This window comes from Onychostruthus taczanowskii, unplaced genomic scaffold (genome assembly GCF_017590055.1).
Source record: "Onychostruthus taczanowskii isolate IOZ18803 unplaced genomic scaffold, ASM1759005v1 scaffold1, whole genome shotgun sequence".
Taxonomy (NCBI): Eukaryota; Metazoa; Chordata; class Aves; order Passeriformes; family Passeridae; genus Onychostruthus; species Onychostruthus taczanowskii.
In genome coordinates this window covers 26,637,817-26,665,144 of record NW_024496525.1, presented here as the reverse complement: position 1 = coordinate 26,665,144, position 27,328 = coordinate 26,637,817, and the positions used below count along the sequence as shown (strand labels likewise).

The 27,328-nt window shown below is 42.8% G+C and overlaps 1 protein-coding gene across 8 annotated transcripts in view; it reads left to right on the top strand.

Annotated features, from left to right (window-relative positions):
- Positions 1 to 27,328, top strand: part of SYNE3 (spectrin repeat containing nuclear envelope family member 3) — a 71,491-nt gene that overhangs the window by 4,618 nt on the left and 39,545 nt on the right. The window contains exons 1-6 of one of the 8 annotated variants that reach the window (XM_041401677.1): positions 2,942 to 3,042; positions 4,866 to 5,002; positions 16,653 to 16,810; positions 19,764 to 19,936; positions 20,358 to 20,667; positions 26,473 to 26,634. In XM_041401677.1, coding sequence (XP_041257611.1) covers positions 16,667 to 16,810; positions 19,764 to 19,936; positions 20,358 to 20,667; positions 26,473 to 26,634 — 789 coding nt within the window. In that variant the 5' untranslated portion in view covers positions 2,942 to 3,042; positions 4,866 to 5,002; positions 16,653 to 16,666. Of the gene's footprint in view, positions 1 to 2,941; positions 3,043 to 4,865; positions 5,003 to 5,846; positions 5,992 to 16,652; positions 16,811 to 19,763; positions 19,937 to 20,357; positions 20,668 to 26,472; positions 26,635 to 27,328 lie in introns of those variants that run through there. The other 7 variants (XM_041401764.1, XM_041401848.1, XM_041401419.1 and 4 more) reach the window with 7 other exon arrangements.

Below are 27,328 nucleotides of genomic sequence, written 5' to 3'. Positions count from 1 at the left end.
ATACTGGAAGAAATTAAGAGATAGCAGGAAACCAGGAGAACCAGAAGATTGTAATTTGATTAGAATTCAGGTATCAAGCTGTGGCTTGTTTGTTTTGCTCTTGATTCATGTTTATTTAGTGGCATTGAAAGGTGAAATACCTGCTGTTACAGTTGTGCTATGCAGAAAGCCTTTTGAGAAACATGACAGTAATACCTGGGAGCACAAACTAAATGAGAGCCCCACGTGGGACAGCTTGTGCTGGGGAACTTACTGTTACATGTAGTAGATCTAGTGCCTGTCACCAGGGAATCCTAGACACACTTTACATAAGGCTACCTGCTGCTCCCCTTGTGGTTGATTATTATTATAATAATAAAAAGTACCTACAACAATCACCTGGTGCAACTGCCTGACCACTTCGAGGCTGAGCAGAAGTTAAAGCACATTATTAAGGGCACTGAATGCCTCAAACCCTGACAGGCTTGGGGCATTGACCTCCTCTCTAGGAGTCCTATTGCAATGTTTGACCACCCTGTTAGGCAGGAAGTGCTTCCTAACATCCCGTCTAAACCTCCCTTAATGCGGCTTTGCCTGCCACAAGTTTGCTCTGTGATCTTGAAGGAACATATACAGTCAGAGGTTTAAAATGGGACCAGTGATGTTGGATGCTTTGTGTGTTCCTGGGTCTGTCAAAGGCTGCACTTGAAAGATAAATGTCTTCATCTGTGAAATGGGACACTAACATCTTATCCCACAGGGTACTCTTGATGTGTGTGGCAGCTGTGTGGTAGGTACCAGGTGGGAGGGTGTCACAGGTGTGACAGAGTAAACCACCCACAGTGCATCTGGGTACTGTTTTATTTAAAAACCAACACTGGAGATTTCACCCTAAAAGATTATCTCACACACTGACTCGCCTACTCACTCATCTGGACTGACACAACAACAATAATAAATCAAACTGTGAAAAAAGTGTAGGGGTTACTTTTGGCTGTGTTTTATCTCCATCTCACATAGAAGTGATATGTGATTTAAAGCATTACATGCTTTGTTATTTTCCTGCCATTATAATGAGGCAATTGTATAATAAGAACATGTGTTGGTTCTGACTGAGGAGTAGTTTGAGAGATGTAACAGCTGGTCTTTATCCAGGCTCTGTGCCCCATCGTCAGTGCAGCCTGAAGGAGTTCAGGGAAGATGAAGATGGAAAGTATACAAGCACTGATGTACCCACTGCATTTTCAAATCAGTTACATGCAGAGACTGGGTCATGTGAGAAAATATCCTCCTGCCTTAAAGTTTCTGTGACTAAATAAAAGAAATAATTTCTGTCAGTTCTGAAGCTGTCAGTTCTTCCCCAGGCTGTGCATTTCCTTTAGCTTAGATGACTGATTTTTCTTAGTGCAAGAGTCTTTGCATGAGCACTTAAATCTTTGGTTACATGAATGGCAGATGACAGCAGCTGGCAAATGTAGGTGATGTTTCTTATGTAAGTCAGCAGAATTGGTCTATAGGTGCAGCAGGTTAAGCACAGGCTTTGTGTGAAGTACAAGACTTTAACACTGGCTAATAACACTGGCTCAGTAATAAACACCGCAGACGCGCATTCATTTAGATCTCCAGATTAAGAGAGCACCCAAGGAAAAATTTACTTGTTGCCTTGTCTTTTAAGTCCACAGGAGTCAGGGTAGAAATCTTGGCTCTGTGACAGTATTGCCCTTGGCTTTACCAGAGCCTGGGATTTTCTCTTGTCTTCTCAGATTATAAACCTTCTGACTCCATTAGTTGAGCTGCTGGTGTGAAATGCCAATCTACAGAAAATGTCTGCAGCCTGACAAAAAGGAGAATATTTCAAGTGTCTTTCGGTTAGGGTTTTTTTTGTTTGTTTAGGGTTTTTTGGTTTGTTTGGGTTTTTTGTTGTTGTTTTTTTTTGTTTGTTTGTTTTGGGAGGTGTTCTTTTGGTTGTTTGGTTTGGTTCTGTTTGGTTTTTTTTCTACAAGAGAAATTCCTGTTTGGGATGGAGCTACCAGCAACCCTAAGGGTATTTTTGCCTTCAGTGTTACTTTTTTTCTCCCCTCAGGTCTTTACTTGTCAAGCTATTGCATATTGTGAGACTCAAAAGAGACTTATAGAGACTCAAAAGCCATCTGGACACAATCCATAGTAACATTCTTTACTAGGTGACCCAGACTGAACGGGGAGGTTGGGTTAGATGAGCTCCAATGGTCCCTTCCAAGCTCAGCCGTTCCATGATTCTGTGAATACCTCATGATGGAGGAGGGCTGGAACTGTCATTCTGGTCTGCAGAGTGAAGTAGTATTTGCTGGCTGATGAAAGACCTGAAGGTGTTTATTAAAACCACTTTTATAAGTAATTATGTCGGCATGTTTAATCCCAATACTTAAAATGTCACAGTCACCTTTTTTTTTTTTTTAAGTCCTTTTATTATTGAATCGTTAGTTAGTTATTGTAGTTAGTCAGTGCTGAGGAATCTACTTGGATGTGCTTCAGTGCTCTGCAGGTTATTGTTTCCTATAGTGCCCTTCCTGTGTCAGCTATCACTGGTATTTTGTGAAGTGCTGTTATTGCTACTAGCAGGTTACACCTTAGTTTGGGGATTTGCAAATAGATGTTTTTCTCAGTTAAGCAACTGCATCAGCAGCTAACCTACTTCTTGGTTCTTTTAGTCCTGCTCAGATCAGATTTGACATTTTTCAGAGCTTGGTTTGGAGTGTGGATTGAATTTTTTTGTTTGTTTGTTTCTTTTAATGCTAACTGGTAAATCAAAATACTTTTTTCATTTGTTTGTTTGTTTTTCCTTGCTGAATGGAGCAGAGCATAATGATGACCTAAGCTAGACCTTTAAGACGCTCAGCTTGCCAGGTGGGACACCTGAATTATTAGGCTGTGCATAATGATTAGGTTCTTCATAACAATTCATTGTTTACACAGAGTGAAACTGTGTAAAACCAGAAAGAGAGATCAAGAGCTTGACACCTGTCTGTGCTATCCCTGGCAGTACCTCAGAGCCCAGCAGTTTGGACAACCTGATTGCTTGATGTGAGTGTTTCTTTTCTGAAAAGTCCTTTCACAGCAATTCCAGACCAGATTCTTCGGTGAGAAGCACTTGCACTGACAGTCCCTTTGTACCAATGCTATTCTAATTCACAACAAAAACATAGTTAGAAATATGTTCTGCAGAGTAGTAAGAATATATAACACAGTTGCTATGGTTGAAGAAAGATTTTTACACTGCTGCTCTGTTTCCTATCTGAGGAGTTTCATAGCTCTTTGTCAGAGCTCAGACAACACTATAATTTATAACCCTTGCAACCCATCTGGGGAAACCATGTCTGTCTCCTGAGCAGTTAGAGGACAAATACATCACTGCCTGCTTAAAGATGCAGACTGTTAGCGGGCAATGAGGCCACCCTGCCCTGAGTATCACTTACAGTAGATTAAGCAGTGGGGCAGTGTAGTCATTTAACTCCGTGGGCTGCTCTGGGTTTGCAGAAATGTTTCCTTCTCAGTGCCCACGGGCTGCCTGGTAATCTGAGATCATCCAACAGATGTGTTACAAGAGTTACAGCTACAGCAGATGTTACCACAGCTACAGATGTAACTGAATCCCTGTTTGAACTTGGACATGTCAGCCCAAAGAAGGGGCCATTCAAATGCTTTCTGCTACCATAACAGAAATGATAGCTGGCCAGAAGAGTGGGAAAAGTTTCATCCCACTCTGAAACTGAAAATTGACTTCTTTATATGAGAAAAAAGAGATGGCAGGTCAGATGTTGTGAGGATATTTGGAATATTTTGCTGAACCTGGTTTCGTTTAAAAATATGGAAAAATAAAAGGAATTCTAGTGAAGTGGTAATGTGTTATTTATATATTTTAAATATGTTGTGATACTAACTTACAGAAAGTTTTGTGGGAATGCTGCATTTTTCATTGGTTCTGTCATTGCTGTCTCTAGCTTGTGGCTGTCTGTACTCACCAGGGGAGCTCCTTTGCCTTCTAGATTGGTCATCCAAAGAGGCTGATTCTTACCTTGTTTTAGAAGCTGCTGTGCATAGCTGATGTCGGCCATGTATGTGCTGCTTCTTCAGTACTATTAGTTCCAGTGCTTTTTAAAAAATATTAATTAATTTTTTTGTTGTCAGGACTATGGCAAATTTGCAGTGACTGTGGATATACCACAAGAGAGAGAGAGCAAGGGGAAAGTGATAAAGGGGTTCACTTATAGGCATTTAAAACCCTCCATTCAAACAACATAATTCTAAAACAGCCATGATTTGACTTTCAGATAAGTGGACCAATCTCTAGTTTACATCTCCTAGGCATCATATAGTTTAGTCTGCATGTGTTTTGAGATGTTCTTATCCTGAGGTGTTTTGAGATATTCATATAATTCTAGGGATTATTCATGTTAGCAAAAGGCTAACAAGACAGTTGGAAAATGGCTGATATATCAGTTCCCTCTCTAGAGGTACAATCAGCACTGCTAATTCTTAAGATGTTCCTCCTCTTCTGTCCCTTGAGGTTTTTTTACTGAAATTCTGGATGGTTGGCTGAGCTGAGGTCACCGCTGCACATGGGGGTCACAGCCTCTCTGAGGCTACTGAGGTCTTCAGTTAATTCTCTGTATTAGCAACTTCACAGATTAGCTTGATAAACATTTTCTATTCCACTGTTGTTCATCCACCTAGGTTTTCATCCATCTTTGTTCCTCTCTTCAGTTTTTCCCCATGCTCTTCCCTTGTGCTGCCTGATTCCAAAATGGCTGGAGAGGCTCACAGTTTTATCCCTGTTTTTATCTGTAGCTTCTAATTTGGAGGTAGAATTCAAACTAACTTTCCCCCCCCATGTTTTGCTTTCACAGGTTTCTCCACCTCTCCTGCATATTAGCTGTAATTCTAGAAATGCTGCTCAGTGTAGTATAAAGTATGGCATACAGCAACTAAAAAGGTTGAGAGATTGTTGGCCTTGTGGACCTGCTTTGGATTTACACCAGCTTGAGTAAGTGGCACCTGTTGTGGTCCTGGAGTGTATTAGACCTACACCATCAGGATGATGCACATGGTAGTGGGCTAGATAGACCAAACTAGTGGGTTTTACTGAATGCCTAAAAGCAGGAGTACCCAGCAGGATCTTAATTAATCAAGGGAGAATGCTGCTTTATATTTTCCAACAGTTTTGGGGAATTAGGAGAGGAGAATTCATCATGTTCTCTGTCATGAGGGACAGGACTGTGAAGTTTATTCCATTCAGCTGAATTGCGCAGCAGAGGTATTTCCTGAAAATATCAGCTAACCTCCTTTTTGTCTTGCGTGATTGTAACTGAGAGCAGAATCTAGATTAGTGTGTCAGTCTGTTAAGGGAATTTCCTGCTAGGGACCTTGAGAGTAAAAAAGATAAGGAAAATTATTATTATGTTAGAGCATGAGTTAATGATTTGTAAAATCTCAGCTCTGACGTACCTGTCTGGCACTTTTACTTCTTGCTGGTCTTCATCCTGTGTATTCAATTCCCATTCAGCAAACATCTGTCAGGCATAATAATTTCAAGCATTAATCCTTACAGGAATTAACCAGCTTGTTAGTTGATGACCTGAACCAGATAGTTTCTGGGGATTATTGCTATTTAAATCTCACCTACGTTTTAAACAGTGGCAGCATGCCCTGCTCTGGGTTTCTTTTCTTTCTCTTTTTTTATTTTTTTTTTCTGCACTGGTATATCTTTGGATTGCCATCTCCTCTTTCACTCCCGCAGCACGGGAGGAGGCAGAGAGGAAGTCCTGTGCTTCCTCCTGCACTAGTAAGGAGGAAACCACTGGTTTCTCTTCGTGCCAGACTTGCTCGTGCTGCCAACGGTGCCGAATTGCTGTTCTAACACCTAGTGGAGGCCAGGCTGGATTGTGGTTGCCATGCTGAGAAGCCATCAGAAAACTTTGATGGAATCACCACAGACTTTTACCTACCCTTTTTGCCAGATTTCCCAGGATTTTGGTAAGGTTTTTACAAGGTTACTTTTATTTCATAATGTAGTGAGCTGGTTGTGACAGGCAGTGTGTCTTTTGGCTCCTAATAGCTTTTGCACTCATTTTCCACTTTGCATTACATTTCCCAGATATGGAAGTGTTAAAGATATCAAATGTCTTGAAATTTCACAGATTTGCATTCTAGTGAATGGGGAAATAGAAGTCAGTGTCCTGCTGCAGGAGTGCCACGACAGAGGGTTCTGGCAGCAGCCGGCTGGTGAAGGGCGCCAAGATCAGCCCGTTGGCGCGCTTTTCTCCAGAGCAAGCCCACGCCTCCCCTCCTGCCTGCTGCCAGCACCGCGGCGTGCTGGGGGACAGGGTGGGGGCCCAGGGGGGAGGGCCCAGTGCAATGAAATAAGGCCTGATAAATTGTTTTGTGAGCAGCAGGCCAGAATGGGGAGCTCCCTGATGTAAGGCAGGAGAAAGGAAGCCAAAATATCCCTACAGTGTGTGCAGCAGAAGGGTTGGAGATAAGGGACAGTCGGTGAAGTTAACAGAGACTGTTGGGAGCTGGGAGTGTGGCTGGCACTCAAGACATGATATCAGCTTTTACAGCCCCAAAATGTTTGCCCAGCTGGGACTACTGAGATCCCTTCCATGAAGTTTGGGTTTAAGGTCACATATATAACTGTTGAAATGTTGCATACCTGAGGGTATGCAAAAAAAGGGGACTAAAGAAATTCAGATTTATTTTCTAACTAGGGAGCATAGTTTGCACAAATACTGTTGCTTGTGTTGTGCTCATTGAACCCAAACAAAGGTCATTGGAGGATCTGCTCTTGTCCTCATCAGAGCTGGACATATTTTCCTTCAGGAAGATGATATCTGCCTTCTCCTGTTTATGAATCAACCTTTTGCAAGGCACCTGCTGAGCCCTGATCTGTAAATTGAAAGAGAAATAGTGGAGAAAAATGTCAGTGATGTGAAATGCCTTTAAAATACAGCAGGTGTTTGTGTTATCTTTAGAAGATAGCTTTGGAGACTAGTGGGGAGATATTTTTATTTCTTTTAGACCAAAGTTGAGTTTGTGCCATGATGTCTGTTACTCCTCGTAGAAGAATTCCATATCACTTCGGTTAAACAAATCTATAGCTTTATACCTTTTCCTTTTTTCAAGTATTTGAGAAGAGGTAGTGCCATATCTGCCTGTGTGTGTACCAGCCCTTGGCTGATATGGGCCCCTGTTGCTCTAAATGTATCTCTGTGTTAGCTCCCTGGCAGCCCCAGGGATATGTCCCGTGATATTTAGCGTGGAATTTTCAAACTTGCCGAGAAGCAGCACGCCCTGAGGCCCCCTTGGGGTCCGAATGGAGCCGAGCTGCCTCATCTCTTCAGAGTTTGCAGGGGAAGAAAGAGCTTTGGTCTCTCGTTGCGCTCTATTTCTAAAAGGCAGTTGCTAGTGAAGGACGCGAGTGAGCAGCAGCAGCCCTGGCTTTGCTCAGCGCGGTCACTACCGGCGATCACAGCTTTAACCCGGGTCCTGCTGGCTGCGGACGGCTGCCGGCACACGCGGCTCACTGCTGGGTCCTGCTTGCCCCGCTTGAGGCTGGATGAATCTCAGCAGGAGGCGGTTCAGATCCCCTCTGGGTTTATAGACTCCAGGACTTGGGTCCCGATCAGGCCTAAAGGACTGCTGACACGGCAGTGTTCTTCTCCCCGCCGTGCGGTCCGGAGCGATGCGGGCGGGAGCCGGTCCCAGCCCGAGCCAGAGCTGAGCCGGGCGGGCAGAGTCTCACTGTGCGAGGGAGGCAAAGACCTGGAAACTGCAACCGTTCGGGCAAAAATGAGTCACGAGAACGCAGCCCGTTTAATTCAATTCCAAAAATGTTCTCAAGCGCTCAAAATTAATTTATAACCAGCATTTTGCAGTGGTATGCTTTGTTTCTGAGCTTGGGGATGAGGTTGCTGACGGTTCCAACAGTGTGTTTTGTTTGGGACGCAGGCAGGCCTTGTTTGCCTGTGGGTTTCTCTGAACACAAACCAGTGCTGTTTTGCAATATAAACCTGACATTATCAGATTAATGCAAATACTACTTTTAATTATGCACAGAGTGCTGACTGTTTAGGTATAGTTATTTACTGTTTGAGTATAGCCTCCTGTATGTTCTTGACAGCACTTCAAGTGTTCATTTCTTTCAGGAGTAATTTTTCTCTTTCTTTATATAAGCAGATTTTTCCTGTTCCATGCAAATTAAAATCTGCTAATTTTTCCATAACCATATGCTTTGATCCCAGGAAAATAATTCTTAATCAACAGCTTCAGTATCTAAAATTAGTATTGTCCTACTTGCTACTTTTTTTTTTCAATTCCATAAGTCTCACTTTTAGTATATAAATATATCATTAGCATAACTGAACTGATAAAGTTTTGAAAGATGTATCTGAGAAATCTTGTTTTGGAGAGTCAGTCCTTCTGCTGTTCTAAATGGGACAAAAGACCTGTGCCCTTAGAGCATACTTGCAAAGTACTTGCAAGAGACTTTGTTTCTAAGAAATATTTCAGGTATATACTTGACTCTAAAGATTTATGAGTTTAAAAGCCATGTGCTTAGTGCTCCAAGTTACACACTCAGAGGTGAAATAGTCAAATGATAGTCAAAAAAGATTTTAACACTGATCTTGTAGGGGGAAAAAACTGCATGTTTAAAAAAAACCCCAGATCCAAATGTGGAAACAGTGATGTGGAATAGGAAAGAATACAAACTTTCAGACACATTGACATTCTGTAGCTCATATTACAGCTGTGGGCCGCTTCAGAACACAGGATTCCTGAAGAGGGGGAATTATCCCACCTCTGGTATGGTTCCTTGCCTGGAAGTGCCCCTCTATCGCACTGACTCGCTGTGGAATCGCAGGGCTCCTACCCCAGGGTGTCCCACCACAGCCTGTGGGTCAGTGCAGTGAATCCCCTTTCCTGGAGTGAGATCCAGCCCATGCTGATGCCACAAGCTGGGCTTGAGGGTCTCTTTCTGAGTATCTCTGCTTCCGAGGGGTGGGTGGAGGGCTTGGGATGTGGGAAGCACTGCAGCTTGCACAGAGCAGTGGCAATGCAGCTGAAGGCTCTGACAGCATTTCTTCCCTCCATCACTCCGTGTCCCTAAGTACACACTGATGCCTTGCTTTCATTGCCAAACCCCTTCCAACTTGTCCTCTGTAATCTCTTTGGGACAAGGTATTATCCCTTTAACTGTAGGGCACTTCTGCTCACCCGGGGTGCTGTGACAGCTCACTCCTTGTCCGTGGTTTAACACTCTGGAGCCCCGATTGTGCCACTGGCCCTTGGGAGCTGCCATGTGACAAACTGCACTCAAACAAGGAGAGCTGTTCCCAGCTAGCCAGGAAAGATGGGCAATTTCTCATTAGGGTTGTGATGCCAAATCAAAGCTAAGCAGCACAGCTGGGGGAAGAAGGATTGCCAGGAAGAGTTACCTGGGAATAGTCTGCAGAGAAAAACTTATTTGCAAAGAATATTTGGCAAATAGGGATAACCACACCTCTGGGAAAATGAGGTTGTCTGTACACAATAATTTGATCAGCAGAAGAGGAATGATTTATCAGATACATTATTCACTCTGAATTGTTCACTGATCTCTAGCCAAGGGGCAGGTACCAGAGGGGTTTATTATCAGTGTATCAGTGCTGTGACTGGCGCCCAGTACTGAGGGATCATACAGTCCCATGGAGGACAAGTGAGAGATAATTAATTACGTAAATTCTATTCTCAAGAGACTGTGAAACTAATGCTGTTGGCTCGCAGGGCTTTTTTGTTGGCTGACTGATGGTAAACTTAGGGAGTTGACAAAAGTTGAAACCAAACCTACTTGAGAACTTGTCCCCAGCTGCTCAAGATGTAGATTGCTGGGAAACCCACAGATATCTTTTGGGTAATTGCCCCATCAGATTCCCTGGACCTGAAGAATCTTTCCTGAAGTTGTAGAGCAGAGGTGTTAAACCTGTGATTTCCCAGACTAGTGTCTGTGAATGGTAACTAGGAAAATGAAGGCTCTTGTCATTAAGTTTAAAGTCACTAAAAAGATGTCTGCTTCTCAGCAGAGACACTTGAAGTGGTACAGATTAGAAGAGGCTGAAAAACACCCTCTGCAGCATTTATTAACAGAATCTTTGACTTTGTTCTTGTCCTTTCAAGTATTTCCTTATTGCTCAGAGGCAAGAAACAAAGTGTCTTTGAACCCAAGTTGTTATCTGTAAAAGGGATAGGATAGTCTTACTTTCAGGAGGGCTGACCAAATAAATGCTCCAAATATTGTTTATACCTCAATAATGTAGGGATAGAAAAGCAAAATCTAAACCAGACAGCTGTCTAATGCACGATGCACATACTCTGTCTCCTTAATGCTTAATGGCAAAAAAAAAGAAAAGAGCTGTAGACCAGAACTAAACCCTGCATTTTACTTATCTAATGGAATCATGATAGACCAACCTGTCTCCTAGAGTGACCTGGAAATGCAGAAATTTGTGTGTGGAATATATGGAATGGGGAAAGACATGTAATTAAGAGTCCTCACTTACTATTTTTACTTCCAAATGACTTGAAGATTGAAGTAAAAAATAAAAATGCTGTGATCAGATCTATTGATTATCATTCCCTAGAAGGAAAGATGGCCCCAGGACCCAATTCTGCCTTACTTGTATGCTACAATTCCATTCAGGTAGAAAACTATTTTTAAATTTCAATCCCTTTTTTAAGGAAATAGGTTTTTAGACCTTGCAGTTATGTATTTTCCCCAGCAGTCTTAGGAAACAAAAAGATATCCCACTTGTACTGGCTCTCACCAAAGTCTGAAATTAGTTTTAAACAAATGGCTGAAAAAAAATCAGACTTTTTTTTCAGTTAGCCTGTCAGAACATGTCTCTGCTTTTCAGTTTTTGGTAACAAAGAGAGTATTTGTCAGGTGTGACCATGTTGTGGCAGGATGCCTTGCATTAGCCATAGGTTTCCTGTGGATTGTTTTGTAAGGGAGGGGAAGAGGCTATGATAGGGATGGGTGCTGTATGTACTCAGTGTTGCATTCCTTGTTGTTGAAGGGGATGCTTGTAATGAGGATATAGATGTGTTTATTCCAAAAAAGCCCTATTCATAGTCTAGCTTGTTAATTAGGACAAACAATTGCTGACTGTCATAAACATTCAGTGTCACAGGAGAGGGCTGTGTTGGAAGATGGCCAAAGTGATAGGATTATGTTTTGAGCCTCTGAAAGATTATGCTGGAAAGAACTACACCTTTTATTTGAAACCTTGAGAGCTTCTTTACATCCTCAGGCAGGTTAGCTGGGCTCTGCATGGGTGCAGCTGCTGTCCTGGAGGCCTTCAGCAAGGCTGGTAAGGCTGGCTGGATCCAAAATTCACAGTAGCTCCTCCTGGAGTAGACCAAGAACATTCAGCTTTGGAAAGGCCAGGGTCAGTGCTCTGTGCCAGCTCCTGACCTCTGCTCCAGTCTGAAGCAGACAGAGCTCCCAGCTCTGTGCCTCCTCAGAGCTCTCTTTATAGTATCTAGGGAAGCTGAAAAGTTACTAAATTATCCCAGATACAATTCCCAGAACCAAAATTGCTTCCACACTCATGCATTTGTCTAAAATTTGATACAGTTGAGTGGGCTTTTTTAAATCTTTTTTTTTCCACATTCAATCCCAGAACCAAATGAAAGGGGTTATGAAAAGTTTGAAGTATTTCAATAATTGGAAAATAGTCTCCCTAATGGTAAGTGGTTTGAATTTTCCTGGAGCATTTTTGTACTTTTATTTTTGTAAGAACTGGGTTCTGGAAACTAGTCAAATAGTACATGAATATAAGAATCCAAGACATATTGAAACAATTTTAAAGCCTGTGTTCTATAAATGTAGGGTTTAAAAGAATGTGTAAAATGGGAGTGGTTGTAAGAAATGTTTTAAGAGATACAAATTTAAAAACAAAAAAAAAAAAAAAAAAAAAAAAAACCAAACCTGAACCCCCAGTATGACTGGCAGAGAGAAAATAGTACATTAGGAAACATTGCAGAATAATAGGACAATCCTAAGAAAAAAACACTGCACTTGCAAAATAATTTTAAAAGCTCTCAGTAGTGTATTACAAATATTAAATAAGTAAATCTTGCAGTGTCCCAGAAGAGTTCCCAGATGCACTAGCAAGGCTCCTGCAGTGGCTGTACTTAAGGGAGAGCTGCTTGGAGGAGTTTGGCCCAGCGAGTGCCACGTGGGTCTCGTGAGGGGTGACCTCTGCCTGTGTCTGTGTCGGGGTCTGCAGTGCAAACCCAGAGATGTCCATGGCTCCCAGAGATATGATGCAGGGCAGTCAGCTAATTCATTTATCTGCTCCTTCAGCAAGATGGTTCCAAGACCACAGCTGAAACAAAGCTGCCTCTGCATCTCTTCAGCCCAGCCCAGCACAACTGGAGCAGATTTTAAAAGCAAAACCCAGCTTGCTGTTGTTTGGATCTCATTAATTCATGCTGTGATGTTCAGTCTGAGGGTGAGCTGGGGGTACAGCACGTGTGCCCCCCAGCATCCTTCCAGCTGCCCCTTCCTTCTCCAGGATTTTGGGAAGAGGTGGTAGGCTGCAGTACTCTGACTTCCCTCCTTGCTAAATGGTTTTGTGCTTGGAGAGGAGTGATGCTGGCTTGAGACAAGGGTGGGCTGGGTCAGGTGTTCACCTTTCCCTCTTCCAAAGGTGCAGATATCCCGTGCATGTAACTGAGCCTCAGACAAACCAGAGCAAGCCCTGGTTGTGCTGGGGGTGTGCAGTGGGTCTGGCAGAGCTGGGCAAGGGCTGAGGCATCGTCCCTCTGTGGCACTGAAACATGTGTGCCTACCCAGACACTGCCAAGCGGTGTTCTGGGGCTCACAGGGGTGATTCAGGGAAAGCAGGAAGAGTCATGTTGTGGGAGAAGTTCAACTATTAGTTTCTGCAGGTAATCTGCCTTACATTTTACTGTTCCTAAAATGTGCTTTTTGTAACCTGTGGATATACTGCAGGAGCTGTCCTGGGTCAGTTCTGTTTAACACTCTGAAATACACTTCTTCATTACCTCTGCCAAGAAACTGTTACTGCATCTGGACAAATAAAATTTGGTTTTTCTCAGCATCTCATTATCTATGCCAGAATTTCTTACACATAGTTTTTTCCCTCGTTTAGTAACATGTATGGAGATGCCAAGTGATTTCTACAGTGTGAATCTGCTTTCCACAGTATGAATTAATACACTGATTCAAGTGGCATTAAATGGAAAGCAGTTTTGAACAGCTGGATGCGTTTGAAAATAATTGTGAGAAAAACAATTCTGTACAAATTGCTCAGAGGATCTCACCGGTGATTAAGGGAAGCCTTTCCATGGCACAGAGACTGAGCCTGGGACAGAGGCTGTTGCACCACTGTACAGGTGTCCCTAATGGTCTGCTGCTGTTACAGGTTGGTGTGTGAATGTTGGCTTTGCCCAGCTCCACTGCTTAGATCTGTTCCAGAACCACTATGTCTCCTTTGTCCTTTTTGTGCTGATCAGGGTCCAGAAATATTGCTTAATTTAATCTCCAGAAGTATTGCTCAACCTTCTGGTTCCAATGATGCAACAGAAATGGGGTGAATGCTGTTGAATGGTTAACTTTTGTCCACTAATCATTAGTCCCAACTTTAGAAGAATTTGCAGAGGAGTTACAGATCTTGCCATATCTCAAATAGACAGCAGTTATTCTTTCTCCCAAGTAGAGAGTAAGTCAGAAAAGTCATACTTTTACCTTGCAGGTATAAACCATGTTGTTAGTGCTTGGGATGGGTTCCAGAACAAAAGTCAGGTGCTGTAGCTGATTGCTTCAGCCAGCATCTGGCTGCCCTGCACAGAGGGAGGACAGGGGGTCTCAAAAGGCAGCCCAAATCCATGTCAGATATTGCAGGTTCTAACTACTGTGAAATCCACCTGGGCATTGAGTCCATGGTAAATTTAATCATCTTCGTGGTACTAGATAAGGAATTGCTTGGTCAAAATCAGTCAATGATGTTTTATTGTCTATAGCTGGAGTAGCAAAGTGTTTCTCTTCCTTTGCAAGCTGGTGTTCTTCATATTGAAATAACTTTTTTGTGGTTTCCTGTGCTGACTGCTTACGTGGATTGACTGTGTGTGGGCTGGGGAAGGCTGTGTTACTGTGAGGTTTTGACAGAAAATTCCTTGTGCTCAGAGAGCAGCAGCATGAGGGCAGAGTGTGAGTGTGGTTTTCTTCCTGTTGGATGACAGTAGGTTTTCCACTGCTTCTTAACCATGTAAGATTGCCCTCAACTTTTTGTAAAAAGCAGGACTAGGATAACTGTATGTTCTGTATTGGCTACTCCATGAGTGGAGTACTGAAGCCAATTTTAAATATGATATGAATGTTGCCAGGAATAGAAACCTCTCCTAGGAAATGAATGCCACTTCTCATCAGGGTCCATCCAGTAAATGCACTGTGAGTTTTTTGTTTCACATTAGCATAATTTGGAACCACCACAGTTCATACTTGAACATTCAGAAACTGTTTGCCTAGAAATGTGTGTATGTATGTAACAAGGGGAGTTTTAGGGTACAGTCCCTCTACAACTGCCAGATATAGTGAGAAATGTTAATGTCAAAATGAGTTGGTTTTTCAACTGCAATGAGATGTGTGCTCTTTTCCAAGAGCTCTATTATTGTAGTTCAGAAATGTCAGTTCTGAACCAGTCGTAGTTGGAGAAGGACACAGCTATCTAGCAATCCACTGAAAATAACATTACTCCATTAGCTGGCTTCCTCTTTACTACTGTTGTAAGTCAATGATTTTAGTTTTAATTATATATCCTGTCATGTTTTTTATATTTGAGAGAGGGAGTAGCTGCCCCATGCCACACCACCCTCGCTAAATCCAGTACATCCTGTTTTATTTTTAAGAACATTCAAGCTGAGGTCACTCTCTCTAAAGCTACTCTCAGGTTCTGAGAGCTACAGCCTTAGATTCTGTGCTGTCTGACAGGTCTCACTTAGGGAGGAATTCCCTCTTTCACGCAAATGCAACTCTGCTGGTCTGCTCTCTCTGAGGTCTGACCCCGTCCTCTGCTCCAGCTGTCCCCATGGGTGGTGCAGTGCTGCTCTGCAGTTCTTTTGTTCTGTCCTGGGACCTGTTGAGTAGAAAGCCTGCTGACAGCTGGGAAGCAACAGTTCAGACTGTTGTGAATGCTGACATTTTGTTTTCTCTGGTTTGATGTGGAAGAAAACTGACTGGGTGCTGCAGGGAAGGGACCTCTAATATTGCATGAATCATTTTACCTCATGGAGAGGAACACTGGCAGGATGGTGGGGAGCTTTCTGCTTGTGAGCAGAAGCATGGCTCTTCCTTGTAAAGACTGAGCTGCTGAGAGCTATGGTGGTTGCAAACCACCATTGGTCCAGCTTCACCAGGAGCCATGCTCTGCCTCTCACACTGAGCACTTCCTTCCACATGAATTGTTTCATGGAAACTGAGGGACTCTGTGGAACTGGATTTTGAACAGCAAACTTGGGTTCAGTAATTAAGTCTCAAACTTTGTGCTGAAAAAATCTTTCAGTGATGAACAACAAAGAGGAAGAATATTTTATTTTCCACAAGACACTGGCTGCTTGGCTGGCAGTCGTCGCAGGATGCGATCCAAACCCATTGAATGGCATTGGCTCTCGTTCTGTTCACTTCAGTGGAGCTGACTACAGCTCATCCTTATTAGTGGAGTTTAGTCCAGCAGTCCTAGGGGTGAGCCTAGGATGGCTCTGCTCTATTGTACAGCACAAAGGAGGCTGTCTGGGCAGTGGAGAGCTTGTGCTCTAAACAGAGACATCAACAGAGCAACCAAGCATCATACATTCCTGCTGACTGGGAATGGGCAACAGGAGAGAGGGAGAGCAAAATTAAAAGCTTGGAGCCTGGTATGGAGTAAAAGAGATGGCAAAAGAAGACATCCATCAGGGTTGATAATCCCCTGTGAGGTCTTGTTTGTGGTTTGTCTTGGAAATTGCTGACCAGCTCCCATTGCCTGTGTATCCCAGACTCACTGCATGTGCATTCAGGTAACCTCTGCATGGTCTCAGCGCAAGAAGTTAACTGAGTGTCTAAGCACCTGATCCTGTTCTCAGCAGCTTTAACACCTCTACAACAGCAGTTTGTGCACCTCTAAGTTAAGCAAAGTGCCTCTAAGTGCACCTCTAAGTGCCAAAGTACTTCGTTAGTCTGGTGTCAGGTGCTCAGTACATGAGCCTGGAAGGGCATTGGGAGAGTTTTACACTGACATGACTCTGGGAAGAAACAGCAAGTGTTTGTCTTTAGTGTAGCTAATCTGGAATACACACAAACATCAAATTAATCTCATTTAAAAGCTTTGAATTAAGTCTGTTTACTGTAAAGGAACCTCCCACAGTTCTCCACCTTCTTTTTGTTTCCTGGTGTATTTTCATTTGGGAAAGCTGCAGAGTGAATATGTTCTCTGTGCTCAACTGACCTACGATACTGCTGCAGTTTTTGCTATTATTGTTCAAAAAGGAAAGCCACAACATCATTAGCTTTTCTCCCTTTCTCCTTTGGATTGCCTTTCATTCCTGCTCAGGTCTTACCCCAAACCTGCTTACCTCCCTGTTTCCTCTCCTTTCAGCTTCTTCAAATGCGATGACTCAGCAGCTCCAGGAGGAATTTGACAGCAGCGTGGAGAATGCAGAAGCTTGGATGAAGGCCATCCAAGAGAGACTGAGGATCAATGACAACACCAAAGGACCTCGATCTGCCCTAGAAGCCAGACTAAAAGAGACTGAGGTAAGGGAAGAGCGATGGAATTCAGAGGTGGCTCTCAGTGCTGCCATTGTCACAGCAGTTATTGCTGTGAGCTCAGGACTCTTCCATCAGGAAACTCATCTGCCCCTGCTTGTTGGAGCATTGGGCCTGTGTGGATGGGTTCACATCAGTATTATTTTAAATTTTCTATTTGCAAATTGTTTACAGATGTAGAAAAAGAGGATGGCAATTTGCTATCACAGGCTTCCATGCTTTTCAGATGGATTTGGAACACTAGCAGCAGGATTGGCAGGTTAAAATGTTTACACTCTCCTCAAGCCTGGAACAATTTGGTTGCTGCTTGCAATTACCATAGTAATTTGCAGACAACCAGCATATAGTATAAAAGAATCAGATCATGTTAGTGTTCCACCCCCTCCAGGACTCTGGCACTGATAGAAACAGATTGCAGTATCCTGGCAATGGGCTGTTTTAAAGTAATTCCTTTGTCCTGTTCCATAACCCTGATGATAACAGGGTTTACAGATCCCCTTTATGATCTGTTCCATGAAAAGGTAAAAGTTCTCTTCTTTTTTCCTGGTTTTACTTAATCTGTTTTATAACTCTTCTCAGTGAGATCCTGTTGCAGATTGTGCCTGCTCTCTTACAGTGACTTCACATTCATTAACTTCAGTTTCATTAGATGTTATCTAGGTCTTGTAATCTCAGAGAAGGAAACACTCCTGTTTGTCCCATTTGTGCCATTGGAGGGAGTGGTGATCTTTCCATGACTAACATTTAAACTATTTTTATACTTTTATTACCTGTAATTCCGAGTAATCTGTTCTTTAATTTAAATGGCAAGATCTTTCCCATTGTTACTTACCCCAAAGTCTCTCCTTTTGTGTGTCTACTTATATTTGGTCTGCCTCTCCTGAAGTTTAACAAAAAACACTGCAGGCTTACATGGATGATGAGGTAGTTCACAGTAATGTCTTCAGCCTTTTTCCTTAACTGTGGTTTATTGGAGGATGGATCTTGCCTGTGGCATAATATAAAGACTATTCATGGAGTGATGGATGATGGCTAGATTTGCATGTCAGTCATAAAAACATGAAGCATTTTATCTTGATCTATAGTTTAATTTTTCTGACCTTAAATTATTTTCACCTTTTCTTTTGTCTGGGAAACTATGATGTGTACAGTCTCAAGAAACACACAAGAGGCACAGGAACTCGAGTAGAAGAGTGGTAGTTTGGCAAAGGGGGAACATTCAAGGCAGAGATAACTTATAAGGTCTAGAGATTTGTGGTGATGTGATATGGCCTGAGCTGCTGAAGCCTGTTTACTTCTGTGGGCTTTAGAGGAGATCTGTAACATGCAAAAAGTAATGTTAAGAAATTCTTTCAACTCAGACTTTGGAGATTAATCACCCTAAAGATTAACAAGTTCTTTCTTCCTGTGTGTACCTCCTTTCTGGGCCTGGCTTCTGTCTCCAGCTCAGATATCCTCATGATGTGCTCACTGCTTCACCTATTGGCTGTGTTCAAATCCACTGTTTAGTTTTCAGTTCTTTTTTTGCACCTGGCTTGCCAGGGTTTTTTTTTCATGCTTCCTTCCTGTGGTTTATTTTCTGTTAATTTGTTAATAAAAATGTCAGCCAATGAGACAAATAATGTAAAAAACAGATTTGAAAAAGAAAATTGACTGTACAGCCACTGCTTTCCCTCCAGCTGTTTGTTTGCTTCTAATTGCTGGAAAAATAACAGGCTTAGAATACAGCTTTACTCTTACACTTCACCTGTTAGATGATATCTGTGGCTTGTATTTTCTTGCTTTGCCCTGCTCTGCTTCTCTGGATTCTATTAATCATACCTTTCTTAGTAAATAATTTCTCCAAACATCTGTTGATACATCGCAGGCAGGTGTGCTGCCTACATGCCAAAAGAACAGGCTTTGCTTTTAAGAGAATGTGGGACTGGAGATCCAAAGACCTTTTACTTGTCTCACCTTTGCAATAACTGACATGATCAAATCCCATAGGCCTAACTTTACCAAAAGTAATCGCTGATTTTTAAAATTTTGGTGTTTTCATTGTAGCAGCCTTTTTCTTCAAACTGGAAAGTCTGCAGTTTGCCAGGAGTTTATGGAAGACCAGCAAGAAAAACTAATTTGATAGTATCAGAAACTTGGATAAAGTAATGTTGAAAGCTGACATCTGAATTGGGGGATAATTAATCTGTTAAATTGTACAGAACTTGTGCTGATTTTTCCATCTCTGGATACTTAAAATTAGATGACTCCACTTTCAGTTCCTGGCATTCCTATTTGTGTAAGATACACATTTTCACCAACTCATAACTTAGCAATTTAGGGTTGAAGCAAAATTTGGTAGCAGGCAGAAAATTCCACTAGTTAATTTCTCTTGGCTTCTTTTCTAAGCCAACTTTTGTTTGCACTAGGAAGCCTTTTTAATATGCTTCATGATTTCTTATAGTATAGCTTAAAATGGAGAGGCTGCAGTGTAGCCTGTGGAGGTTGCCTCCTTGTGCTTTGGCAGGGTGGGAAGAGCAGCTGGCCTGGGGCAACACAGTGCTGTAACCTTATAGCAGCAATGGAAACACAGCCACAGGCATTTCATAGAGGATGGTCTGTTTTTTGTAGCCAACTTAAACGTTTTTCAACTGCTGTGTGGTTTTCAGTTAAACTCAGTCCTTTAGGATGTTTAAGAATAAACATGTCTGAAAAAACATATTTTCCTTTCAGGAGAAACTGCAGCAGGGAGTTAGGTGGGAAGGGTTAATTGTCTGTTCTGTAGAGAGACATTTCCATCCCATGGTAGTCATGTTAACAACTGGGCTGAATGATTGTGAGGGTCTTTTCCAACCTAAATGATTCTATGAGTTCATGATTCCTGGGTAAAAACAAAGTTTACATTTCATCAATGATGCTTGTTTTCTTTCCATGCTTTCAGTATCATTTGTTTTTCTCATAGAAAATACGTGCCCTGGAACCAGAAGGCAGCTTGAAAATGGACTTGATTCTTGTGAAGGCAGATGCTGCTCTTCGCAGCATCAGTGAGGATAAGAAGCATGAGGTGCTCTCTAAACTGAAAGACATTAAAGCCTTGTGGGAAGAGACAGCCATATACATTACTCATTGTCACAGGTAAGACAAACGCACTCTTGGCTGTGTTGAGGCAGCTGTTTCCTCCAGTGCTTTCATCAAGTGTTTCCTGCTTCTCTCTGCTCCCTGGATTGTAGATAGCAATTCCCTGCTAATCCCAATCCCATGAGCATTTTGGGGACTGTGTGGGAAGAGAGGATCAGTGAGACCTCAGTGCTCTGCCTTCACAACCTGGTCCATCCACCCCATGGTCTGCAATGATGAGTTTGGTCAGAACCTTATACAGAATATTTGCTCCCCAAAGCAGAGAGAACCTGGGAAGTGAGCCCAAACCCTGCAAAGTCAGAGCAAGTTAAAACTGCTGAGAACCTTGTGCACTGCTTTGAAGGCCTTTTGGCATTGTTGGTCTCCACTGCTCCCATCATCATTTCATCTAAGTGCTCTCTCTTGCTCTCCCCAACAGCCGCATTGAGTGGGTCTGGCTGCACTGGAGCGAGTACCTGAAAGCCCAGAATGAGTTTTACACATGGATCCACAACATGAGGGTGACCTTGGAGCCTGACATTGAGTTGCAGCTTGGCTTAAAGGAGAAGCAGTGGCAGCTGAGCCATGCTCAGGTTTTGCAGAATGATGTCCTAAATCAGTCAGTCCTTCTGGAAAGGCTGCTGGAGGAAGCTGCTTCGTTGTTCAGCAGGATAGGTGACCCCAGTGTTGATGAAGATGCTCAGAAGAAAATGAGGGTGGAATATGAAGGAATCAGACAAGAAGCTCAGGTACACTTATGAAGAGTGGGAAGTGTTCAAATTCCTCCCATCTACGGTGTTGTTTGCTACTTGAGTGATGGGGCCTACCTGGCAGGGCTGCAAAAGGAAGCAGAGCTGAGGACCCCTGTTCTTTCAGTCAATGGACTGTTTGAAACAATTGTCAAGTCCCAAGATGAGCTGTTGTCCTGGGGTGATGTTAATTGGGATGCTCTTACGTGGTGCTTTATAGTGTGTTGCTGTAAAGTAACTGCAGGGTGCTTGCTGTGACCTAGTGAATATTGCTTTAGATCATCTCTGTATAAAGTTTGAATTGTTCCTCATCTTTCATCACATTAGTGGTTCATGTATAACCAGATGCAGAGTACCCATGCCAGGAGCCAGGGAATATTGCATGGACACAGCCTTGCTGGAGGAAGTAGGGTTATCTGAGACCCAGAGCTGCCCTCCCTGCCTGCAGAACTGGGAAACACAGAGGTGGGAGTCAGCTCTGGCCCAACACTTTGCTCTGTGGCCACTTCCACTATCTGAAAGATTTTCATGCACACAGATACTAATTCTTGCCCAATACTAATCTTCCAGCTTGAACAGTTGTTAAATAGGCTGGTGTAAGACATCCTGCTTCATCTTTTAATACCAGTGATTTCCTTTCACCCTGTTTTTGCATAAAGGTTTTAGAAAATGCTTGTACTTTTCACTTCTAAAACTCAAATAAAGACAGGATTAGACCATGTGGTATGGCTGAGGGGCAGACATCTGTGGATGGGCAGAAGAATTCAATTTCTTACTAATCAAATCAATAGAAATACTCAAAGGGATACTTTAAATATATATATAGATACATCTATACTAAACATAGAAATTAAAACCTAGTTTTTGCTCATGGTGACTTCCAGAATTTCATAGGCTGGAAGTACCTGGTGCAAATAGAAATAATTTTCATTACATTGGTTCTGCTCTGTCTGCCTCTGTTATAATGCTGCCTTCTATTAATTCTCACACCTACACTTCAGTCCAGAACTGGAGCCTGACAGTGATGGATGCTTTCCCTCCCTGGATGCTGTTGTACCAAGTTAACTTCAGCTCACACTGGAAGAACAACAACATTGGGATGCTTGTTCTATTGCCCTGCTTACCCCATAGATACATTTTATCTTTTGAAGTAAAATACCCCGAGCCCCAAAAGTGACAAAAAAACCCCTAAGCTGGCATCTTTTGTGAGCACGTAGTTCAGGTACTTTTCTAGCCATAAATATACAGCTACTGCTAATGTCTCTCCAAAATCTAGAGTATGTTTTGAAATTCTGTAGCTGCAGCTGCCAGAGAGAAGCCACCAGCAGACTTGGGCCTCAATACTGATTATTTGTTTTTAAAGGTAGATCCCTTGATTATAAGGCATCTGGATATACAAATAAGAAGGTTTCTGAGAATTCAGGTGTTGCCTATCTAGACTGCCATTTAAAATTATCATTCACTCCCTCCTCACCAAAACTGTTTTTGGTTTTGAAGCCGGAGATGGTCATTAGTTATTTTAATAAAGCTGTTCTTTTAGACAAGTAATTTGAATACTCAAACCCAGAATGTGACCTCTCTGAGACTGATTTTACATGGTGTGATTTCTCTAACCAACTTGGATATGTGCTGGTGAAAATGAGATCAGGAAGTGGCTCATACTAGTTAGTAAATATGTCTTTATGTTTCCAGCCAACTGAGACGCTAGAAAAAGCTTTTCTTTGGCATTGGTTATAAATACCACATTTCATAGAACGATGGAGTAAGAGAATCCAGCTAAGAAATCCCTCTTTCAGGAGGTATGGAACAAAGAAAGGAGTTGGAAAGCCTTGGATTTTGCAACTGAAGTAAATGAGGAGTTTATTATCTAATGCCAAGGTGACAGGCACCTTGGGAATTGCATTGGAAAGTATAACATTTGTTAGGGAAACCCTGCCACCTCTTCCAGTGGGCAGGAGGAATGAATGAATGAATGAATGAATGAATGAATGAATGAATGAATGAAAGAGACACAGCAGTTGTAAGGGGATTGCTCTGGCCCCTCACATGATGAGAAGCCAGACTAAATGTGACTTGCAGATGCCAGCTGAATGCCTGAGCACAGGAGGCTCGCTGGTGTTTGTAGATTACACTGGTGTTTGAAGGGCATTTTTAGACCCTGTGCAGTTGTCCAGCTCTGTCAGAATGCAGGCTCTTGGACAGTGTTTCTTAAATGGTTTGCCTGTGATATTGCTTCTTTGGTATGAGCAAATGGTGGGAGGTTTTTTTGGGGTTTTTTTTTCTTAGTGCTAACATGTGTCTTTAACATTCCCAAAATTTAAAAGCATATATTTTAATTACATTGATAGGAATATTTTTAGATGTGGCAGCCATTTCCTACATGCTTTCCCTTGCCTAGGAAATTAAAAATATGCAGAGGTAAATGGTTGTATGTTTCAGCATAAATGATGATTCAAGATGGTAAGAAAAGTTATGATGTATGGGAAGTTGATATTTAGGAAATATATTAAATACTTCTGAACACATCAGATTAATTTCAGTCCAGGTTGTCTCTGTTAACTGAAACCTAGATACTTAGAATAGTTTTCTAAGGTACCCCAAGGGTAAGACTAAAAGCACCAGGAAGGGCTATAGGAGCTTTCTGTACTCTCCTTGAGACTCTGCAGTGGGATTTAAAGTAGGAACTTCCTTTATGTGCTCTAGATTGCCTTCCAGAGGAGGCTTATTTGCCTTCCCTGACTGTGAAGGCAGCTAAGGGGAGGGGGCTTCCTAAGCCTCTGTCCTCCTTCCTTGAGTAGCCAGGGCTGGGCATATGCTGCCCAGACACGTTCCTTTCCCTGCAGCCCTTGGCAAACCCATTCCTTTCCTGTCTGTGCTCTTACTCTTTGCAGGGCCATGTCCTTGCTTCATGTCTCCTCACTTCAGCCTAGTGAATGTGGATGTTGAGTTTCACACTGTGCTGCTCCCCAAACAGCTAACCTAACAGGAGCAGGTGATTCCTTATTTTTCATCATTGGAAAGTTTTCCTGCTTAACCTTTTGTGGGGGGGAGGGCTCAGCCAACTCTTTTTAAGCTTTTTGTCTGACAGCTAGCACAGTCTGTCCAGATCCATGGCATCTATTCCTTGACCTCACAGACCAGCTGTTCACCCAACCTGCTTATTCCTTTATTTTATCTGGTCAAGGGTAGGTTGTTTTGACTTCCTTTTGAACCTCCTGTATATCAGCCTAAGATTTTTGAGCTTAATAACATCTCTGCTTTGTTATTCTGATTTATGCCTTTTGGAGCTTCTGCCAGTAAAATAATCTAATTCCCTGGAGTCAAAAAGCTTAGCCTGAATTGGGTCACTTTGGTGTGTGACCCTTTTACACTGCTATAATTATGCCTTTTGGAGCTTCTGCCAGTAAAATAATCTAATTCCTGGAGTCAATAAGCTTAGCCTGAATTGCGTCACTTTGGTGTGTGGCCCTTTTACACCTCCATATGGTTGTCTTCTTCAGATCCTTGACCTGAGGTCGAAGCATGAATTGTTTAGCCTCTGCAGATTTGAGAATTTACACATGGGCATTTAGCAAGTGAGGTGTTCTGCTGGATACATCCTGGGCACAGAAATATACTGTCATAATTCTACCCTTTGGTTTCATCCAAACCTGTGTATGGCTGGTGCTGTTAAAGATCATGCTCTAATAATAGGCAGCATTTCATCCTCCATGGGAAACAACTGTCCCTTAGCTGTTCCTCTTTTTTCCCACAGCAAGTCAGCTAACTTGAGGGGCATCACTCAGGATTTGCAAAAGTCAGCAGAGACTGAAGTGGCAGTGTGAAAAACAGGCTGGTGGTGTTCCACTTGCAGGGTGATGGCTTTGTAGTGCACCATGGGCTTACCTGTCCCAAAGGTGAAGGGCAAAGTCCCAGAGGGACCGTCACCCCCAGCACAAGGGGATCCTGTTGGCCTGGCTGGAGAACAGGAGACAGAATGGAGATGGCTCACTGCCACCTCAGGCACGTTGGCAGGTGTGGGCACCTACTGGATTTTACCAATATCACTGAATGGGACGTGCCTTGTCTCGTCTGGCCCCTGCTGCTGAACCAAATAGCAGCACCTGTGGTCTTTTCTCCCCAGAGATGCTATTTGGCTACCTGTGGGTCACAGCTGGGCATGTGGGGACAAGCCCAGGCATGCCTGAGCTCCAGTGCTTACGGCTGGAGCTTGTTGGTAGAAGAGGGTCTCGCCTCAGGCCTCCCTGTGCTGGAGAAACCTTTTAAGGCGATGGTGGAGGAAAGAGTTGGTCCCGATGTAGGGTTTAATCCAGAGTTTTTATTCTGGGCTGCATGGCCCCTGAATGTACAACAGCTCTACAAGGACACCCCCAGCGTGTGGTGTGCCTGTCCTTTTAACCCGGGGGAGAGGGAGAGGGGAGGGAACACAGGGACCACCGGCACAGGTACAGGGGGAGGAGGCCTCAGGGAAAAGGACACCTGGATGCCCTAATGCCTTTCCAAGGGCGGGGGGCATCTTTTGAATCTGCCCAATCACTCGCTGCTCCTCTGGAATTTCTGGGTTGATAGACAGTGCCCAGCAGGAGTCAGGGTGGGGAAAGGAGTGATTGACACCTGGGGAAGGACGGGGTAACTGAGGCAAGCCATGGTATCACGCCGCAACAAGGACCTCTCCAGAGCCTCACAAGAACAAGGCAAATGCAAAAGGGACTTTTCAGCTGTGCCCACCATTGCAGCTGTCAGCCTGCTTGCCCTGCTCAGAGGCCAGTGCTGTGTCCTGCATTACACAAAATGAAACTTGGCCCATTGTCTGTGAGAGCAGAGGGTGCTTTCAAGCATGCTGCAAGCACTAAATGGATTGCACAAGGAGTGGTTGTTTTTTGGTTTTTTTTTTTTAATCTAATGTAACCACAGTGTACCTCCATTGCTCTCCATGCCAACTGGAGAAGGGCAAGGAAAAATCAGTCTGATTTTGCAGAAGATAATAGTTATGTTGAATATTACACTAGTGAAACAACAGAGCAGGTGATTTGTGTCAAAATCAAAAAGGCCTGAACTTGGGCTGGCAAACAAGGCCAGTCTGAGCAAACGCTTGTGAGGAGTGCCAGACTGGATCAGCAGGCAGCAGCTCATGGTGTGCAGGCCCTTGTAAATTCAGGGATTGTTGGTTATAGGGTGCTCAGGCAGTAACTTGAAAAATGAAACCTGCTTTCCATTGGCTTGAATTTGTTTCCAGAGCCTGTGATATCACCACAGAATAGTTTGTGACCTGCTAAGTAAGTACAAAAGTGCATGGACTACACAATTGAAGGTGATGATAACTTTCAATGCAGTCTGTTTAAATGATGAAGTATTTAAAACAATTTTCATGCCTCTACTGCATTCTTTTATTTTCATTTTGAGAGATAAGGAAGATGTGCTCATTTTTATTTTTAACCCACAAGAGCAATGTAACTGCTTGTCTTCAAAGTGAAACCAGAAACAAACTTCTGTCTCTTTTCTTTTTCTAATGAGAAGGTAGGAAGGCTCAGAAAGCCAGAAATTCAGCTTACAGGGTCTTTGTGTTCTGCAGCTTGTGTTCTTGGAGACTTAGACATTGAGAGCCTGCAGCAAAATCCAGACAGGAGCAAGCCTTTGTGTACTTTCGTGTTCTGTTTCTCGAGGTAAACTTTGAATTCCTGTGGAGGCCTAGTGTTATCAGGGCTCCCGAAAAGGGAGTCTTGTTTGTAAGTTCTGGGTTACAATGTAGAGGAAAAAGAGCCAGATAAGCACAGTCCTCACCACTTCTGATGTCTCTCGTTACAGAACAGAGTGAAACTGCTTGAAACGATCACCAAGGAACATGAGCAGTACAGCGCCAGTGTCAGCCAGTTTCAATCGTGGCTGAGTGGTGTCGCAGAGAGATTAAACTGCTGCACTGGAGAAGCAACCAAGTCTTCAGCAGAGGACAAGCTAAAGGCACTGAAGGTCCTAAAACAATATAGCTCTAACAAGGAGCTAGGATTGTGTGTTTTTCATGCCCATATGTGTTGCTCAAACCATACAAGGGTGTCCTTGAGAAAAGAATTACACATACAAAATAGATGGTGATTTTAGCATGGGCTAGGGCAGATGAGTTGTACGAGGTCCTGAAACTGTTTGTATGTGTGGTTCTTCCAGTATGAGTCACAAACTGGTCTGGTTTGTTTTTCTTAAAGCCTGAGCTCCAACAGTTATGTGATTCTTCGAGAATCTTGTTTAAATAAATCAGATTTGGTAAACCTGATCCAAGTAGACCCTGAAGGTTCACAGGTTTTGAGAGTTTAGAGCTGGTAAGGAACATACCAGTTTTGAGAACAGTATCCTTTATTTTGGTGCCAATGCTTTTAATGCTTAGCTTAAAATCTCTGAGATCCAACTACTAATATATGTCTAATACCTGCAGCTCCTGTTCTCTTTGTTGGGGATTTCAAGTTATAAGCATTAAAAAAAACCAATATTTTCAGAATCAATGGCAATTAATATTACTCAGAAGGCAGTCAGATTACTAAGCCTGGTCACTTGAAAAAAAGACATATTTTGAAATAAGAAGTGAAAACCAAAATTCATACAACCAGGAGAGGTGATCTTTTTTCCTACTGTTTTCATCTTTTCCCCCAGCTTTCTATTCCTGTAGACAATC